The sequence below is a fragment of the Peromyscus leucopus genome, chromosome X (genome assembly GCF_004664715.2).
Source record: "Peromyscus leucopus breed LL Stock chromosome X, UCI_PerLeu_2.1, whole genome shotgun sequence".
Classification (NCBI taxonomy): Eukaryota; Metazoa; Chordata; class Mammalia; order Rodentia; family Cricetidae; genus Peromyscus; species Peromyscus leucopus.
Window position 1 is genome coordinate 71,147,789 of NC_051083.1, and position 22,042 is coordinate 71,169,830.

General features: G+C 34.5%; 1 protein-coding gene across 2 annotated transcripts in view; it reads right to left on the reverse strand.

Annotated features, from left to right (window-relative positions):
- Nucleotides 1-22,042, reverse strand: part of Pof1b (POF1B actin binding protein) — a 72,048-nt gene that overhangs the window by 29,557 nt on the left and 20,449 nt on the right. For both annotated transcript variants that reach the window (XM_028874753.2, XM_028874752.2), the window contains exons 4-6: nt 19,509-19,589; nt 11,231-11,332; nt 7,106-7,279 (exon numbers count right to left, since the gene is read on the reverse strand). In XM_028874753.2, coding sequence (XP_028730586.1) covers nt 7,106-7,279; nt 11,231-11,332; nt 19,509-19,589 — 357 coding nt within the window. The remainder of the gene's footprint in view (nt 1-7,105; nt 7,280-11,230; nt 11,333-19,508; nt 19,590-22,042) is intronic.

The following is a 22,042-nucleotide window of genomic DNA, read 5'->3' on the forward strand; positions in this document are numbered from 1 at the left end:
ATGTGCCTTTGGAGGCCAGAAGACATTGTCAACTCTCTCAAACTGGAGTTACAGGCAGCTGTGAGCTACCTAGTATGGGTGATGGGAATCAAACTCACGTCCTCTACAAGAGCAGTACATGTTCTTAACTATTGAGCCATCTCTCCAGCCCACAACATTTCTTTCATATCCACCTACTGTGGATAAACAAAATGTGAATATCTTCAATTGTACTGATTATAGAAGAATTACTATCACTTTGATGAAAGTTCATTTGATTATTAGTGTATATTAAAGTTAGACTAAAAGAAACTATTCATTCCAATGTCCTTTATATATTTTTACCTGATACTTCACTTTTTTATTTGGATTTAGTATCTAGTCAATCAGATATGGAAAAAAAAAGTAGCTCAGGGCCAAGTGAAAAAAATTACAGACATAAGAGACATTTAAACTCTTTGACACAAATTATTATGACTACTGTCCTAACTCAGACATATTTTATTGGCCTCATTCCCTTGCTATTAATCTTTCTAATACTGTTGACTACCTTGTCTATCATTCAAAGACTCACTGCCTGGAGAGAAATAGCTTAGACATACTCTATACTGTCTTAATTTTGAACATGGGATGAAGAGATGAATAGTTCAAATTTGACTACTGATACTTCCTTTTAAACCCCTCTGCTGAAGGAATACCCTAAAAGTCCATGTATACTGAGACAAATGGAAGGACCAGAAAGCAAGCAAGAACAGGCACTCATAACCATATCTGTAATAAGAAAATCAGTTTACAAAACACAGATTAGCAAAAATAAATGCTGAATAAAATCACAGTATATTTTCACCATAATTTTATAAAGAAATGTATATTCATGGGCCATAGCCCTTCTTAAAAATCCCCTCATACTCATACAAGCTCTGTTTTTCCTTAATAAATCTAACTGATTTCCTTAAAAGGAATGCAGATTCATATTTTGGAAAGTCTGGATGAGAGAACTGGATAAATGACTCAGATATCTCAAATTCAAAATCAGCAATGCTCTTTTAAAAGAAAGAAAGAAGTAAGAGCCACTGAGATCATTCAGTGGGTAAAGGCATTTTCCTCCAAGCCCAATGACCTGCATTAAAATCCCCAGGACCCACATGGTCGAAGGAGAGAATAGATTCTTAAAATTTTCCTCTGACTTCAGTGTGTGCTCCCGTGGCATGTATATGCCATCTCTCTACACACAATAAATAAGTAAATAAATAAACACATGTTAAAAAAAAGAGAAGAAAATCTGGGAGAATAGTCCACAATGTTAGTTTACTTGACTATATACATTGTGGAGTTGCTTCCCTAGAGAAGTAAAAGTTGTCTATTAAACAGTGTAAAGTCTCCTATATGAAGTCATGAAGTAGATGAGTTAAAATGTAATGTTAATATCACACAGTATGTTTATATGTCATAGAACTTAGAAGTTGTACACAAAGATTTATATAGATACTATTCTATATAAAACCTTTAAACACTTATATAAACATAGTACCTCTGTTTTCCAAAATGTTCTTTACTTTATCAACAGTGGGATCCATTGTTCTATACCTACAAAAATATCTCAAGATTTTCTATCTCCATGAATACTAAAACATGCCAGTTAATAAAGGTAACTGAATTTTTTTTTGGTTTTTTGAGAGCTAACTGAATTCTTACACAATTATCTTGAATTGTTTTCTTACTCTTTTCATTAACATATGTCTTGCTTTTTTAACTGCAAGTTAAAAAAGAAACCATTGTAGTAAACTTCCTGAGGACATTTCAGACAGAGGACTTAAAACTAAGAGATACGTTATATTGATGTTGACAAAAATGTAAGTTTTAAAGACACTGCATCCCTAGAGTAGTTTTCCATTAACAAAAGTGAACAAGTGAGCAGGCCTGTTCTTTACCACCTGTCATGACTCAAAAAAGGCTTGCCAGAAGACTCAAGGTAAACAGAAGAGTGTATAGATGTCATAAATAATTATTTGTCTTCATTATGAACTCCAATAGGACAATTTCTATTTATGTATGTGTGCATGTGAATACTCCAGTGCATATGCATGTGGGTTGTGGGCACATGTACACAGAGGCCAGAAGCCAATGTTAGGTGTTTTCTCAATTACTCTCCCTCTCATTTATTGAGACAGAGGCTCTCAAAAAAGCCAGAGCTCACCAATTTGGCTAGAACACCTGGTCAGAAAAAGACCTACAGACATTTCTGTCTTCACGTTCTCAGAGCTGGGGTTCCAGACACAAGCAGCCACACCTAGCTTTTTGTGAAGGCTGTGGAGATTCGAACACAGGTCTTTTTCATTCTTCTGTGGCAAGAACTTTGTTGACTAAGACTTCTCTTCAGCCACCCTCTGACTAAACAATAACTTCTAAAATGGGTTCAACTGAGCTTTTTCCTGTCATTAACTGTGTGAAATTATCTATGTCTTGCTAATAGCATGAAAATGATCACAGCATGCTATTCTTAATTTGTTCTAATAAAGGACACATGACAAGAGACATTTTGGAATTTAAAGCTAAAATTATGTGGCTAGAGACAACCATGGGGCACATTCATATAACAATTTTGTGAAAAATACAGTGAAACCAGATTTGAGTTCACCCTATTTTCTGTTTGTTCTGTTTTTAATCAATACATTTTGCTTTGGGAAAAGCATTTTATAGTTCATTATTTAAGTTACCATACAAACTAATACAAAGTATTTTAAAGCAAAACATTTCTTTAAGTAGTATTATAGGGGCTGATGGAATAGTGCAGTGGTAGAGCATATTTAGCATGTATAAGGGTTTGGGTTTGACCATAAACACCAAAAAAAAAAAAGCTTTACAACATAACCAATTTCTAATAGTGATCCTTAAAACATCTGAGGTCTGAGACTGAGGCAGCACAAAGTTCAGTAATCAAACATTGATTTGAGAATCTCCTATAGGATTGATAGTAAGCTGGGTGCTTTGCAGAGTTTATTTCAATCTTCTTGTAGGATATACCATACATGAAAGTATGATTCCCTGTTACATAGTAGGAAATTGAAGCTTAACCAAGTTTACTGCTGAAGGTCATGTAGCAACATGTTTTATAAACTCAAGCAACTGAATTGAAAAATTGTGACTTTTTCCTTTTCCATGCTACATCCAAATTGCAATCTCAAATACAAATTTTAAAAATAGGTCAAACTCCAAAATATAATGGACTCCACAGTTTTCTGTGTGCTTTTATTTTGTTACAGTTTTGTGTTGTTTTTTTTTTTTTCTTTTATGGGTGTTGTTTATTTTGTTTTCTTGGTTTGGGGGACGTTTATTGTTTTATTGGTGTGTGTGTGTGTGTGTGTGTGTGTGTGTGTGTGTGTGTGTGTTAGAAAGAACTTAAAATTGGATGAGTGGGGAGGGGAAGAGGATCTGGAAGGACTTAGGGTAGGAGAAGAATATGACCAAATATATATTTAAATCCAAAAATTGTTTTTGAATAATAAAAACTATAGCAAAAGTAGGTAAAACTATAATTTTAAAAGAGTCCAATTTACATCTAGTCTGCAATGCTTTCAGGAGAGTCTTCCAACTCTATGTCACACCTACAGGGAACATGTGACTACCAAGGCCCTCCTTTGTCCATGTACTTTGTACACCTCATTATTATCCTCATAAAGTTCCACTCAGACAGAAAAACTGTATATAAGAAACAGTACTTATATTTTCACAACGTTGAAATTGCAAACTGTAGTGTAAATAATGAAGCTGGAGGAACTACATTAGTTACCTAAATATGATTATTATTTTCTAAGTAGATAATAATATCAGCTGGTCATATATATTATAGTTAAACTGTGAGTGAATGGATATCATTGCAATACTGTTGCTCCTAGCAAAAATTTTGAATCCTATAATATTGCTTCCATCTTTGAAAATTATCTGTTATACCAGTCCTATCATCATTAATCTAATTTAGGCTTTATTCTATTCAAAAAGTTTCCTCCATGACATTTTTACATGTCTTCATAGTTTATGGGAATCTTTCCTCATGTATTTCTTTTAGTCTTTCTGTCAATTCTATGAGGTAGATATAACTACCAAAATTTAATGAAGGAGAATGTTGCAGAGACATCTGATATTAAGATAAGTAGCTTAAAATATAAAGTGCTGGAAATGAAACTTGGAACTTCTTACCCTGAAGCCAATCCAGACTATTACACTACCAATTCATCTCCAGTGTCAAAATGCTCTTACCTTTTGTATGAAATTTGGATCTAACACATGATAACTGTGTAAGTCTCTACAAGTAACTTCTTCAGACTTTAGTTTCTTTATGTGAACACAAAGACAATAATAATACCTTCCTAATTTGATCATTATGAGAAGAAAATTAAACATTATGCTAGCCTACTTGGCACAAAGCTGCCATTGTTAACTTTCTAAAGTAGTATTTTTATTGGTACTTTCCTATTTAAATCCTTTACTAATTGGTACTTTCCTATTTAAATCCTTTACTAAATATCCATAGTCCAAAGTTTTTTTTTTTTTTTTTTTTTTTTTTTTTTTTTTTTGGTTTTTCGAGACAGGGTTTCTCTATGTAGTATAGACCAGGCTGGCCTCGAACTCACAGAGATCCACCTGGCTCTGCCTCCCGAGTGCTGGGATTAAGGGCGCGCGCCACCGCCGCCCGGCTCACCAAAGTTGTTTTTTTGCCTTAACATTTTAGAACTTCATGATCTAGACTTAATGAACCATGTTAATACTTCAACCTAGTATGTTCTTGTCATGCACCTTCCATTCTATTCAGATGAAACAACTAACTAGTCTTGTTTTTGTTTGTTCCCCTTCTTTACTCTGTGTGTGTCTGTGGCTGCACGTGTGTGATACATATGTGTGCTCGTGTGTATGAATGTAGCCCATATGTGCCACTGCATGCATTTAGACGTCAGAGGACAATCTAAGTGTAAGGCCTACTGTGTTTGAGAAAGAATCATTTGTTTGCCACTGCATATACCAGTCTACCTGGCCTCCATGCTTCCAGGGATTCTCCTCCCTGCCTTCCATCTTGCCGTAGGAGCACTGGAATTACAGATGTGCACACTGTTGCCTGGCTTCACAGTTCTGGGGATCTTAACGTAGGTGCTCATGCTTGGATGGCAAATGTTTTACAATCCTACTGAGCTATCTTCTTAGCCCATGACTAAATTTGGAAACACAAAATATACTTCTCTAAACCTGTAATATTATCCATATGATTTTTTCTTCCTTGGCCATTGTCTCCATGTAACACCATGGTATCAAATGTGGGAATACTGCTTAGTTTTCAAACCTACTGAAAACACCCTTGATCTCCCAACTGAAATTAATTTCTTCTTTTTCTCCTGAAACACATTGCTTGGTCCTTCTTAAGGGAAATGCCAACATTTTGCTTTGCATTAAATTTTAGATGCTTCCACTTTCCTCTAATAGAAGGAAACCAAGGAGAAGCAAAATTAAAAATTAAATTGAACTGTGTGGAGGTATTTTTATTTGGTCAATTATGACCTATAAAATAACAATTTTAAAAGATTTAATCTAATAAAATAGCTATTTTTGTCATTACGGATCTATTTAATGTAAGAAATTTCACACACTAATCTAGAGGCTAATGTTTCTGAGCAGACAGTCAGAGGAAAGATAATTTTAGGATTTTTTTATATTGGAAAACATGAATTTTAAATTACTTCTAGTTATTTTTTTACCAATATAGTCAAAGTATATATTTCTAAGCATCAGAAATAATCCCATGTATATTTAATATTAAAACATTTCTAATTCCTCAATTGGAAGCTAATTTTCTCTTAATAATTTTCTTTCTTATTCTTTTATCTTCTCCTAAGAGTTGTCCATGAAAGAGGTCAATTTGAAATTGCAGTAAGTACAAATGGTGTCTGACTCTCCATTATCAGTCATTATCATTAGTTTTTACCAGATCGAAGAAAATCTTTTTTTCCTATTATCACTTATGCAGCAGATGATTACAAGACTCCAAAGTCTTCACAACATAAATTAGTCACTCAAGATTGTATCTAAGGAGGTTTCTCCTTAGCAACTAAGTTTTGATTTCTATTTTGTTATAATACACAATAAAGTATAAGAATATTTTGACTTGAATTAGAATAATGTATTCTCAAAGAATATATACAGCAACTAATTACCAGCTTGTGAAATGATATCATTAACAATCATCTCAAATGATAGCATTTGCAACTTGTTGTTCATTTGAATATTATATATCATGGAAATGTGTAACACTGAACAACTGTTGGGCTCATTTCTAAAGATCAGTTATCAGTTACAATTAAATATTCATGAATCAAGTCATAACTTCATACATTTAATTAATGAACCTGAACGATTTTGTCTTTTGAGAGGAGTCTGGATAAGCTGTTTGCAAAATGTTGTAAAAACACAAATACCAGGGGTGAATTAGCTAAGGCAATACTGGAGAGCTTACCCTAGTGGTGAGAACAGGGGAGAACTGGCAGTTGACCAACCCTGCAGCTGCCTAGGCCCAGAACCAGGGTTATGAGTTGATTCACCACAACATCTACCGCATTTATGATCTGCTGGAGCATGTGAAGGAGCCTGACCTGCAGACCCAAAGCTACAGGATCTCCATGACACAGAGCAAAAACAGGATATCCAAGAGAAGTCCCAATGAGGGTCAAGCATTGATAGTGTAGTAGAAATCAGAGGCCTCAAACCAGACCAATGACTCTTGCAATGAACACTTGCAAGTAAAGATATATGGACAAAGGGGCTTACTGAGTGAGTCAACGTGTCACACTACAGCTTCCATGACAAGATTTTTTTTCCTTTTTTTCTCTTAAATTTTGTTTTATTGCAGGGGGGTGGGAGGTTGCAGAGCTGTAGGGCAGATGAGATGGGACAGGGAAATGAATGGAAACAAGATGCATGATGTGTAAGACACAGAATAAATAAAGGGAAAGTAAAAAAAAAAAAACACAAATACCAGTGGTATAATTACTCAATGTTTGAATGGAAATTTAATATGAATATTAGAATACTGGTGCAAGAAATGTTCAAGAACTTTGCTAAGCATTCAGCTGGTTGGTCTTACCTGTTCATGTATCTGGCTTGGCCCACTGTGGCAGAGTTCATGCCCAATATTTGGGTCATTTTCTGTGATGCATTGGATTTGATGGCTAGAATGGGACTGTTGACATTGTGGAGAGTGGATGATCTGGGGTTGCTGGACGACATGATGATGGCATTGAATTTGAGGATAACATTCCTAAAACACATATACATGTCAAAACTTGCCACCTAGAATCAGAACTACTAATGAATCAAGAAAAATTTTGAATCAAATTTGAAAACTACAATGTATCTTTTATCAAATAATTAAAGATGTAGAATTTGTAGTTTTAATTAGTGATATATTATTTACTTTATACATTAAGAAAATTTTACTGAATTTTGCTTTTATTTAATAAGTAGCTATGACCATCAAACTACTTACCTAGGTATGCCATAGAATTACATGTCTAATTAAATTAATATTCTAGTTGTACTTAATCCTCAAACTACTATGAATATTAATTAAACTTTGATGTTTCAACAGGCACTGCAGCACCTAATTATATAATAATCCTATGACGCTGAACATGTAAAATAACTTAAAATTAGGAAATAATACAACAGAGTGATTTTCAATATCAGGAAACATGTTTGTATCCCTCTTGGGGAGGCAATGATCTCATGCTTATGAAAACTGAGAAGAGGCTTTTTATTTTTCAACATTGAAAACCACTGATTGGTGCTTTTAATCCAGAAAACATATGACCTTACTTTAATTCTACCAAGTACTCTTATTCAAATATTGTTTTCATTGAGTTTCTGTGTGGAGTAAATGAATTGTTTGTAAATTTTGTATTACAAAGTAAGTGAGGGATAAATGTGTATTACAATTATTATATCAGTGTTGACACCATAATTCATTTTTATCATCTATCTCACTAAATTTGAACATATAAATAGTATTCCCCCAATGATGACAAAAATCAAATAATGTACTTCTAGTAATAAAACTAATTAATGCCAAAATTGTGACTTGAATTCATGATTTGTACCTCAGACTCTCTTAGTATGAGGCTTCATTTATATCAACTACAAAACGTCTGGAATTTGCTTTTAAACACAATCTATTGCACCTGCTTGTTTATGTCATGACTTTTTTTCCTGAGAAGTACAGTGCAGAAACTAACATTTACATATATCCATTGTGTACACTTCAGGTATACTTGAACATTTCTATAGTATGTCGTTATGCTGCTTTTAAAAGCTCCTGCTAATAGCCTGCTTTCAAAGAAACATCACTCAAGTTTTAGTCAGAATGTTACAGTCACTCACATATAGTCAAGTTTGAAAGTATAAATTCTGTGTAAATTTTCTTTTTGAGTGTAAAAAGTTGACTTTTATTGAAAAGTTATGTAATTCAACAGTTTCGACTCTTAGATAAAACAATTTTCAAACTATGTCAAATAAAAACAATACCAAGGTACAGAACAACAGAGTATTTTTTTTTCCTCTGGTTTAACATATAAAATAATCTACACACACACACACACACACACACACACACACATATATATATATATATATATGAATATATATAGCTGCTTTCATATGAATAGAGTAATAAACTTCCAAGAATGGCTATCTGAAAAAAAAAAAAAAAACTAGACACATGAAGGCCCAGATAGAGAAGTCAAGTACCATTAATGTCATTTGCATTATTTTTAATATTCATTTTACACTCTGAAACTTCTTACTCTATTGCTTTTTAGGTGCCTAAATTATTTTAGAATAAAGAAAAGTATATGAGGAAGCATATATTATAAATAGAAACTGCCTCAGTAGATATATAAAGGTTATAGAGTCAGTTATTGGCTTTCCTTTTTCTAGACTGTTTAATATGACTCATTTTACAAGTATGATAGCACTGAGATCTTTACAGTTTAGAAAACTAGCTATATGCTTTAATCAACTTTGCTAAAAATCTGACATATATATATATATATATATATATATATATATATATATATATATAATCTGTTCTTTTATGGCATAAAATGTCACCATGCAGCATTGGGAATTTAAAAAAGTGTGTTTACTATTTTCAGTCTTGGTGTTAAGATGGAAGCCAGAGCTTCATACACTTAAGTACTTTACAGCTGCAGTTTTTAAATTAATTATCAAGATTATTGTTTTAAAGAAAAATATTCACATGGAGATCATATTTTGAAGTATATCATAATCTAAACTTTAAAGCACAAAATATCAAAACATTATGATCTTATCATAGGTTATTTCTTTAGCTAGAGGCTAAAAAAGAATGATATAAAAGACAAATATTTTAAGAGGATAATTATCTTGCAACTAGCACTACTTTACCAACTTCTTACGACAAAGGCCTTTTTTGTTCTTAGACAAGTCTAATTTCCGTAGCTATTTGTATTTGATTCAGTTACAAGTGTCACTAAATTGTTTTGTTTGGACATTAGTTTTGTCCAGCATGCCATGGTATAGCCTCTATCACTGAGGAAACAACAAAACAAAAAATTATGTTTTGTTCCACTTGCACAGGTAATTGTAACTTGGACAGCTTACATAACAGTTATAAAACTGGCAAATCATTGAAATTATTAGTGAGAAAATGTGAGTACAGTCAAAAAATACTGATATCAAAAATAAGCAAAAGCAGTGTTCTTAAAAAAATCTTAATTGTTTCAGCTACATGAGTGGTAAGACAATGTATAGAATAGTCAACATTGTATTCTAGAGGCTATAAAATAGAAATACTATTCATTCTCATTAAAACAATAACCTGAAAGCAGCAGGTTATTGATGCACCTCAAATACTCCTTACTACTTAAAATGTGTGAAACATCATTTTCAATAGCCAAGTTGAATAAATATAAATGTAAGTTGATAGTTTTGGAAAATATTACTTGGAAGATAAGGAACATCCAGTGAATTTTTTCTACTTGATATCATAATGTTGGGCTCTTCTTCAGGAACACTTGTGTTTAATGCCCTAGATCTTTAGAAACTATTCTGTTTAACAAGCAAACCAAAAAGTAGACATCTTGATGGTTATCATTCTGGAAATTTATGTCATTTCATTTTTACTGGGCATAAAATAAGGAATAACATGTTATTCCCTACAAATCTACTAACAACTGCCAATAAGTGCTTATAAAAATAGAGCGTGTTCTCTTGCCAAGAAGTTTTAAAACAAAATCCAATACATTTTCAGTGTGCATCATTTATAAATGAAAAAAAATGATTTTGTTATCCAAGCTGATTTTATAATATTTAACTGCCTATTATGTACTTAAATGCTACCCATACTTCAAATTTATGGTGATGTTCTAAGTCCCAGTAATACAGCATTTGCTTTTCTTTAAAATATGGTCTTTTCAGATAGAAACAATTTAGAGTGGGATCAATTTACTAGGGTGAAATCCAATCCAATATGACCAATGTCCTTATAAAAATGAGAAATTTGACACAGAGACAGCCATGCAGAAGGGGACACTGATGTGAGGATGCACATGTAGGGCAGCATGTGAGTACAGGGTGGGTGGAATGTTATTATGCAATCAAAAGAATGCCTGAGGCTTCCACAAGCTAAGCTAACAACAAAAAGGATTTCTTCTCTGAGAGTTTCAGCAGGATCATCGTCTTGTCCTACACAGTAGTTTTTGATTTCTGCTTTGTAGAACTGAGACAATACAACTTTTTTCTTTAAAGCACCCAACTAAAAATGCTACTTAAAGCTTCAGTTTTCTATATCTTTCAGAATATTTTACTTATCTGTTAATGCATACTATTCATTTAAGTCTGAGCATATTAAAATAATGAAGATAACATTATAGCCTTTAAAATTATTTTTTTGGTAAACTAGTTTAAAGAGAAACATATAATATATATTAAGTTCAGTTTCTACCATTAACTTTTTATGTGACTTCAGATTCCTTTTTGGTAAAATGTACTTCACAATAAAATAAATATAAAAATATTAAGGATAGCATGAAGAACTGTAGACATGATGACACAGTACAACTCACAGTGGTCTTGCCTGGTACTTGGTAATTGAGTATTATTTTGGTTCTATTAAAACATTCATAATTCAAAAATTTATACTTGTAAAACAAGTTCTAGAACAATTATTACTTACCTGATCTGTATTTAACTTCTCCACTTTTCTTATTGTTTTTTCATAAATTACATTGTTCCCTGGGAAGAAGTGACTGCCTCTTAGGAAAGGAGACAATGGTTCCTAATAAGAGATTAAATAACATGTTTGGATATGAAAGGTGCAGTTTTTATAGGAACTCCAACAAATACCCAATATCTAATAGGCTCTGAGGCAGTAAGACATTTTAGGAGGATAGTGGAATGATTCATCAATAAGTTTCTTCCAGTAGAAGGAAATAATTTTAAAAACAGTCCATTATCAATGAGAATAATTTGAATTCCCCTTATTTGTTCTAGTTCTCTGGGGGAGATTTGAAGGAAGTAGGAAGGATAGCATTTGTTTCTCTGGGTGAGAAGTACAAAGCAGATTGGGTTTGAGCGTCTGTGAATCCATTGGCTCTAAGACAGGACACAATACAAGTTTCTTCTAAGGTAGTCTAGCATAAGGTCACTATCATTTAAACTGTAGTCATAGGCAGGTTTCATTCCAAACAAAGGAATTATTAGAGAAATTTAGAATAAATACAAATCAGTCACTCCTACTAAACCATACAGTAGGTAGAACTGCATTAAAGTATTTTCATAGAACTCAATTTGCATGTCATTGAAGTGTACCATTCCTATTTGTGATGATAATCAAGGCTAAGATTCTCAGTACAACATATGTTTTGAGAACTGACAGCAGAAGCTTTAAGAGCCACTGTATCTCTGTATAATCAACTAAATTGCTGTAATATGAGCCAAGTGCTTAGGCGATGTCAGTAAATGAAATAAGGGCCCGTGATATGTCTTAGATTGAAAGACTAATAAAGAATCAAACAAGGAGTCCAAAAGAAATGTAATGCGCACCACATTCTTTTTTCTCCACTTTTTTTTTTCTTTTTGAGAAAGGGTCTCACTATAGCCCTGGCTGCCCTGGAACTCTTTATGCAGATCTTGCTGGCCTCAAACTCAAGTATTGGTGAACTTCTGCCTCCAAGTGCCAGGGAATTAAAGGTGAGTGCCACCACACTCAGTTTCTCCCTTGTTCTGATTTTAATTTGAGTCATGAGGTTGTTTTATTCCTTGATTTGTCACAAAACAAAACTGTATTCATTTGTTTTTAATGTACTTATATTAGATGAAATTGCTAGTATACAGCAGAGATTGTTGATTGGAAAACACTGTAATTACTCTCAGCGCTTAGACTGATGGGCCTAAAAGACTGATTGTTAAGAAGGGAAGAAATTCTGTAGCTCAGGTCTGCAGATCCAGATTTCTCAATGACCAGATTAGAAGTGGTGGTTACAATCACACAATTGCAAAAACAAACAAACAAAAAAAAAGTGGAAATAGGGAAGTTGTAGAAAGTTTTAGAATCAAGACAAAAAAATCATCATTGAAATCAGAGGGAGAAATTTTCACCAAATTAGTAAGAAATTGAACACAAAAAATGCTCCCGAGACATCAATGGGTGAGAATCACAAAGCAGATTGGATTTTAGCTGCTGTGAATCCATTGACTCTGACTTAAGAAAATCAGTGGAAGCAGGCTAATGGAAAAGAAAGGTATGAAGTCATAAAACAAGAGTTAACAGTTCTTTCTTCATAATCTATATGCAGTGGGTACTTAGGTAAGTAAGGCATTAACCTTCTCTGAAGTTCAGTGTGCTTATCACAAAGTTAAAATATGCAAGATACGCTGGATCAAGTGAAATAATATATTTTAAGGTACCATCAATTTTAACTTTTTTGTACATTGGTTTTTAATACATAGTATCATAATATTTTAATATATTAAAATGATTTTTGAGAATTTTGTCATAATATTTCTAGGACAATCATTTAAATTATACAAAGTAGACTGTTTTGAAGGTAAAGAAAGTATTGACTCAATATTCAATACTAGATAAACCGATAAATGAGTGAGAAGGGATGGTAGTAACTTTTATCTTGATGATTTATAATTTTCTAAAAGAGGAAAACAAATGAGATTTTCTTCTCTAAGAAATGTAACTCATTTTAAAGCTTTCTCTATTATTAGTGGTTTTTCAAGAAAAAAGAAGCTAAGATTTATGAAATACTGATCCTCTTTAGAGTATATTTTGGTTTTCCTGTAGAAATAACAATAAAAAAACCTCATCCAAATTTAGATTATTACTTTCCCAAATCTATAGGAATGTAAAAATAAAATATTCATATGAGTAATTGCTGTAGAAAAACAAATCAGCTAAAAAACTTTAATCAGGCATTTTCGAGTTCTTAACCATCAAGGAGTTCAACAGTTTTATTGCTTTGGTATCTTCTTTTCTTCAGTCTCTATATTTGATTTGGTGCCAAATCCACCCTAAAAATTAGCAGGTGTTTTCAAAATGATTGATGTTATAACTTTAATTGTTACTTTCAAAACCTCTGGCAGTAGTTCTCACATTTAACAAAGTATGTAATTCCCAACATCTATTGCACTGTTCCCAGGCCACAAAGCTATAATAGAGAAACATTTTTTAAAACCAAAATAAAAATTTGTTCATTACAAGTTCAAGTTATTCAGTTTCAAGCATTGCCTCCGAGCTTTATGATCACATTTAGATTAATCAAATTCTATAACTGTGGTTCCAAAGCCTTTTATTTTCCACAACCCCTATCCTCATGCTCCCTCACCCCTTTCCTTCTGGAGATAATCAAATTAATGTAGTTAATGTGATCTCACCATGTTTCTCCACACTGCAAAAAACTACCCTTTACATTCTGTCCTTTCCAACTCACCAAGGAGGAATTCATACCCTTGTTTTCCTAAAGTTGTATCTCTATGTGTACCTGAAATTTCTATGCTCTCTTTTATCCTTCAGAATCTTATCTCACTTGTCCCTTTACTCTATTGGATCACTACCCTTACTCATTACTGGTTCATTCTATCTACAAATCTTCCAGGGTCTCCAAAATTCAGCTTTCTCCTCTAATGATACCTTTTCTCTTGCCCTTGATCAATATCCTTTTCAGAAGGGCATCCCTCAATTAAATTCCTCCACTTCCCTTTGAGAAGTCCATCCATTAACTTTCTGCAACTGGATTTTGCTCCCATAAGTATATTGAAAGTGTTGTTTTAAATACCACTGCCAGTTTCTTGACTGTCAAAGCTCATTCTCATATCTATTGTCCTTAGCTTTATGCTAATTTGATATGGTTACTCAATGATTCCTCTATTTCAGGGGTCCTTATTTCTGCTCCTTTGAAATAGATATTTCTCAAGGTTCTGACCTCAATCTTCCCCATTGCCCCACAGCAATCACACTCATGTCTTTACCTTTGGCAATAAACTTTAGATACCAACCCTCTTCCGTATATCTGATATGTGACATTTAGCTGTGTCATTTTAAATATTCACTAGTTACCCTCTCTATTATGCACCTCAGATCCCACTGGCTCAAGCAGATCTCATGGTATTCCCCTTTAGTAAACCAACTTCTCCGTTCTTCTTAATCTTTTCTATTGAGCCACCATAGCCCAGTGTCTCCACCTATCAGGCCTTTAGGCTCACATTTAACTTTTCTTCTGTCAGCCTCCCTACCCTGGATTAGCTGTCAGAAAAGAGAAGAATTTGTGAAGACTTGAACAAAGCACACCTATTTAAATTTGTTTCCTTATGAGTATAATGATTCTAACATCATGTGAATTGTATCAATATATTACATGTCAAAACAAATCTTTTCCTTGATTTTCTACAAATAGCAAATGTGTTGTTATCTGAAGTCAAACTGCAGTATAGTGATTGACTGAGCATAGCTCCCACAGGTCCATCTGTTTTAATACTTGGTCCTCAGTTAGTGAACTCCTTGAGAAGGATTCAATATGTGACCATGTTGGAGGAAGTGTATCACTGGGAATGGGCCTTGAGGTTTCAGAAGCCCACACTATTCCCATTTAGCACTTACTCTGTCTCTGTGTCTCTGTGTCTCTGTCTCTGTCTCTGTCTCTCTCTCTGTCTCTCTCTCTCTGTCTGTCTCTCTCTCTCTCTCTCTCTCTCTCTCTCTCTCTCTCTCTCTCTCTCTCTCTCTCTTTCTCTCTCCCTCCCTTCCTCCCTAGTGCTTGTTGATGAGTTGTGAGTTCTCAGCTCCAGCTCCTGCTCCCCTGCTATAACTGTCTGTCTGTTATCATACTTCCTGCCACTATGGCTATGGACTCACCCTTTGGAACCATAAGTCACCAAATTAAACTCTTTCTTTCAATGTTGTCTTGGTCGTAGTGTCTTATCATGGCAATAGAAAAGTAACTAAAACAGGAGTTGGTATAATGAGTGAGCTATTGCTGTGACATGTCTAACTATGGTGTTTCATATTTTTTTGTCTGTTTTTGGAGGAAGTGGAAAACTTTGAGACTTTGGACTAGAAAAGTGGTTGAATTTTATAAGTGGGGCTTTATGATCCATTCTAGTAGGCTATTGGAAAACAATAAGGCTTAGAGCAATGTGGACTATGGTGATCCTGATCAACTGGCTTCAGAGGGTGAACAGTATTAGCAACTAGGATAACAACCATTCTTGGTGTATTTTCACAAAGAATGTAGCTGCTTTTTGCCCTTGTGCTAAGAATCTGCTGGAGGGTAAACTGAAGAGTTTCAATCTGGTAGAAAAGATTCTGATATAGTCAACTATTGACTTGTGTCATGTGGTTATGAGTGATCACTATTATGCAGATTTACAATGAAAAAGAGCAAGCAGAACAAAAAGAAACACAAAATGTACAGTTTGAGGAGAAAAAGAACACTAGGATATGTAATGTTGGAGCCTTAGTTTGTGATGAAAGATAAGGAGAAATGTAATAAAGATAGTGATATCCTCAAGGCAAGACCCCACCCAGTTGTAAGCTCTCAGCTACTGCTCCCGCACCATGCTTGCCTGTTTGTTGCCATGCTCTCTGCCATGATGGTCATGGACTCACCCTCTGACACTGTAAGCAAGCCTCAAATAGAAGCATTCTTTTATAGGGTGCCTAGGTCATGGCATTTTGTCATGTCAACAGAAAAGTAACTAAGACTATTTGCATTTTTCTACTCACCCTACAATGTATTTTCCGATGTATTTTATACAGCTATTTGTGGACATGCCTTACTTCCTACCCTAAAAGAAAATATAAGCACCTTTGGTTTAGGAAAAATACCTTATTTCCTTATTCTTGCTTGAAGGCTATAGAGCAGTAGTTTTCAACCTGTGTATCTCGACCCCTACAGGGTCATCTAGACCACCAGAAATATGTGTTTTCTCTTTGTGCTGCTCCTGATATGGAGAAGATACTCTATAGCAGTGGTTCTCAACCTTCCTAATGCTGCAACCTTTAATACATTTCCATACTGGTGTATGGGTTTATCTGCATGTTGGTGGACCCACCTGGACAGTCTCAGTTCCAAAGACCATCAGAAACATCACAAAGAGAAACTTAATGAAACTGATAAATATCATTAGATTTCATCTACTATGAAATAAATGTGTTTTCTTTATTTTGGGATAAAAAAATCAGCATATATAAATCCTATGATTACAATGAAAAATTGAGAATAAGGAAAAATCAGGAGCAACCACAAATAACAAGTCCTGTACTCATTGCATGAGTTGGCTGTTTGAAACCTGGAGCTTATGCAGGGACACTTGGCTCAGTCTGGGAGGAAGGGACTGGACCTGCCTGGACTGAGTCTACCAGGCTGAACGCAGTTCTCGTGGGAGGATTTGCCCTGGAGGAGGTGGGAATGGGGGTGGGCTGGGGGTAAGGGGAGGGGTGGGAGGGGGGAGAATAGGGGAACCCGTGGCTGATATGTAGAACTGAATGGAATTGTAAAATAAAATAAAATAAAATAAAATAAAATAAAATAAAAAGTCTGAATAGAGGTAGAAGGAATTGCAACTAGACAAGTAGCTTGGGATCAGTTTAATTCCCAGAAGAAGAAATAAAGCTTAGAAAACCTAGGAGGTGAAAGAGGATGGGGTTATCATTTAAGAGCCTCAACTTACTGTAAACATTGCAATTAAACTAAATGTTCTCCTGGAGAGATTTAAAAGTGCAAAATACAAAAGAAAAACACTTAAAAAAGAAAACAGGGCTATATATGAACAGTGTTAACGCTATTTTGCAAAACCAGTTAGGTTATTTTTGTTTACAAAGCATGTGGCTTGAAACCTGTTTTATTGTTCAATAAAGGACAAAGTTCAAAATCTTTAAAATGACCATTTTTTTCTTCACTCTTGTTAGATTTTCTAGAGGAAATGTTTGTAGTTCAACATGGCCTGAGATAACGAGTTCTTAGAGAAGCAAGCCCAGCGTTCTTAATATGTCCTTACTTATACACATATGCCTAATTTTGCTACCTTTTAAACAACAAGGTGTATAAGTACATATATAACTACATAATTTATTTGGTAATCATTTAAGGTCCATTATGAGTTGTCCTTCATTTGTTAATTTTTCTTCTGCATTATTCAAATCCATTTCCAACTTTGTCACTTTGCAACTCAGTGTTCCTGTAGCATTTAAGAACTTAAGTTTCCTCAAGAATAAGGAAAATAGATGTTAAAGAATGTGAGTTCTTTAAATCTGGAGAGGACTTGCTTGATAAAGTGCTTGTTGTGTAGGCATGAAAATCAGAATTTGGATATCCAGTATTCATGAAAGTCTGTCCCTGGTATCATACCTGTCATCTTAGCCTTGGCGAAGGAAAAACAAGTAGATACCTGGAGCTCGCTGACCAGGCAGGCTAGTCTTACCTATAAGCTCCAGATTCAGGAAGAGACTTTGTCTCAAAAAGAAAGGTAGAGAGTGGTTGAAGAAGACACATGATGTTAACTTCTGATCTCCACAAGTACTTACACACATGGGTACACATAAACATACATATACATATACATCATATTACCAAATACAAGGATATATACCTATGTAAGTATAAGGACATGAACCATGTGGGTAAAAAGCAGATTAGATGTATATAAATAAGTACAGAACATACTAGAAATTCTGTCTTTGTAAGAAGCCAATATTATAGGCTATATTCATTCAATTCCCATCACAGGATTGAGAAAGAGAGCAGTAGAGAGACAAAGGTAGGGAAACATACTCTCCCCACTAAGGTTCCTCACTGCCCCTTGTCCAGCCACCTTGCCCCTGTTTCCAGACTTGTTGCTTAAATATTTGATTATTCAAAAGAAGGAGCAGGCAACTACTTTAACTATAATCACACCCTCTTTCTATGTTTACACAAACTTATGAAAACTCAAGCAAATATCCAAAGCAATCATCACCTTACTCAGATCCTGTGTGTACACAAGTTCACACAGACATGCATGCGTAATTAGCAGCTTCCTTAACTAAGGAGACACAAGAACATGATTTTAATAAGTAAATTAAAAAACAGGAAGTGGAATAGATAGTAGTAGAAGTACATCCTCTACACCATCTGGATTTGTAGAAAACATGAGACTCCACATGAACCTCTTCCTTTCTACAGCTGGAATACATACTTCATCTTTCAGGAGAGGGAAAAATTGTTTCTCGTTATAATGGAGAAACGTAGAGTAAAGGGAAGACTGTCATATTTCTATCCATACTGCAGTGTTTCCTATTGGGAGACTGATGCCTTAAAATGCCAAGATATTCTATTGCCACTATAGATGTATATGTGGATGCATATGTGTGTGTGTGTGTACTTAAGGGATGTTTATTATTATAGAAAAATGTTTTCTTAATTTTCTTCTCAAATTAGACAGAAAATAATATGTACTCTGTAAAACATAAAGTTATATATCTTAGTTAGAAATATAATAAGGTAAATTTCTAAATAGCTTATTATTAAGTATATAATTCATACATCACAGGCTATAAGTACATGAAAACATTTTTGAGCTTTGGACTTTTAATTTTTTTCTTACTAGTCCACATCTGAAAGGCAAATCCAAATACACTCAACCTTCCAACTCCTGGTGTTGTAGTTGGTAGATTTTATGGGAAGCCTGTGAAGACCTTTGTCCCTTTTTTCTCTGGTTCAAAGTGCATAAAAGTCCCTTGCAGTGCATGGGCGGGGCTATAGAAAGGAAAGGAGTATGCCAGCCAAGCTGCTTGGAACTTTTGCTTTGCTATATCAGTATTCAGTGCATGGCTTCCTGAAATTAAAAATAAAATTTTATATTAATGATTAGAAGTACACTTTCTAACTGGAAGATAGGCCAGTGATCTGTTTTTAAGGGTCTGGTAACTGACTGACTCATCCATTGGAAAGAGAGATCACATGACACCTTACCTGGTCAGGGTTTTGTACTATGTACCTCCTAATGGTAGTTTGTGGATATGTAGTAACTTTCACTGTTGGAGAATGGAGTTCCTGTAAAGAAAAATTAAATCCATATAACTACATAAAATTATCATTATTTGGTAACTTAGAGCCATCAATAATAAGGAACAATTCTCATAGTGAACATTATATAGTCATTTTCATGAGCAATGATAAGTGACTTTATGATTTACTTAACTTCAGTGATGGAAATACTTTTGCAAAGCAGCATTTTGTTCAATGCTGTTGTAATTATTTGCACTATACTAATTTCTATTTTTACCATACTTTTTCACATTTTATTATGGTTTTATTACATATTCTTTTCTACTGGAGTTTGGCAAGTAAAAATTTCTATAAGAACTAACAGTTTATTTTTCCTAACATTCTATCCTACATCTTAAGATTGATTAATTCACGAGACCAAGTGACTCAATAAATACTTTACAAAAATAATGGAGGTATTTTTCTTTCATAAAATATTGAAAATTAATATTTCCATGACTCCAGTTCTTAATTCATATTTATATTTACATACTAGAGATATATTGGAGAAGAGTAAAATTGAATAAATGGTGCTAAAATATATTAAATACGGTCAACTATTTTCCCTTTTATTGTACTTCTCTTCCCACTTTGGAACAATGCTGCTCCTTGTTTTTATGTCTAAGCTTCCTGCAGTCCTCTGAACCATCTAACATGCAAACAGAAATGCTAGCGTTCATGGCATTGAATAGAATCATAGCATTGTTTTCTGCTTTATATTAAAGCCTGTTTAAAATAAGGGCCTCTGAACTGCCCAAAAAATTCTCACTTACCTCCCTACCTCCTACCTAGTCTGAGGCAAGAGAATTTGGAAAATTGAAAATCTAGCAAAGTGACTTGAATCTAAATAACAATTGGTTTAAAGTGGGTGTCTCCACTGGGGTATTTATTTTTAAGTTGTTCATTGCAAATTTCCCTTTTCCTACATTTTACCAATCCCTTTTCTTTCTAGACTTTCTCAGAGCGAATTGTTTACATTAATTTCATATTAAATAAGTTACATATAAAAATTACTCATAATGTTTATTATTTCAATTTCTTTTCTCTTGGAGACATGTGATCTGACTGTGAATCATATGCACTATGCCTTCCAGGCTCTTTGGTTTTTGTTTTGTTTTGTTTTGCTTTTGTGTTGCTCCAATCCACCTGCCCAATCTGGCTGCTAGACATATTTCCAAGGATATGGACAGTCATCATACATCACAAGGATAGCATCATATGACAAACCCTATGGCCTGGTACATATCCCTAATGTAATCAATAAAAAGACTCATACAGTATAAGCAAATATGCACATAAAAATAAGCGGGGCCAATCAGTAGAATAGCACAGTGTATTTGCATCCAAAAACCCCGAGAGGGTATCTCCCCCTCTCTTCTCAGTTCCTTTATTACTTGCTGGCCTCTTGGAACTGTTTGATGTACTCACCATCTAAAGAAGTCTACACATTTCTGTCTGACCTGCTTGTACATGCTTCTGTTTACTTTGGAGATAATCTACATCAGAACTGTGTAGAGGAGTTCAATGGAGAACTCGGTGCTGAGAAGGTTGGGAATTTCCAACTAGTTGTTGCCAGCGACGATTTGTCACCACAGAAACAACACTAGACAGCCACTCTGACGCTCCCTATGCAATATGAAGCAGATGCAATCTTGGCCCATGGACCTGAAGATCTCCGTTTTTTTTTCCATACCCCCCCACTATAGCATAATTAAGAGGAAGTCTTCAGGCTTTATATGGTCAAAGATACTAATAGATTCATGCTGCAGGTCACTTGCACAGAAAGGAGCAGGAGAAGCTAGGAGCTTGTTGATCACCTTGTGTGCTTACTTCTTTTAAGAACTTAACTTTTTTCAAGCATAGTCACCACCCACAGATGTGTCCTTTTTGAAAAGATTAGTAGCTTCCCAAATCTAACACACTTGGGCTCCAGCTCCTTTGAAAATGCCTTCAATTTATGGACAGGTTGGAGTGTCATAGTTCTAGATTTCATTGCAATGACTGCATTTCCACCAGAGTTGGTGTGTTTGGGGTTGCCATTACAGTAGATAATATTACAGACAGACCAGAAAGCTGAAGTCACTCTTGCCGTCTCTGGGATTGTATTCTGGTTGTTCTTTGCTTTCCAAAATTTGTTGGTCTGATTCTGGATCCCATCTTGGGGGAGTGGTGGTTTGAATGATAAATTTTCCCTATGGACTTGGGTACTTGAACATTTGGTGCCTAGTTGGTGGTACTGTCCGGGTAGATTATGGAATCTTTAGGTGGAAGAATCTTGCTGGAGCAAGTACTTAACTGATGCCTTTGTGGGTTTATAGACTCACTCTACTTCCAATATAATCTGTTACATGTTTGTGGTTAAGATGTGATCTCTCAGCTTCCTACTCCAGTCACGTGTTGTCATGACTCCACTACCATTATGTACTCACCCTCTGGAACTGTAAGCCAAATAAACTCTT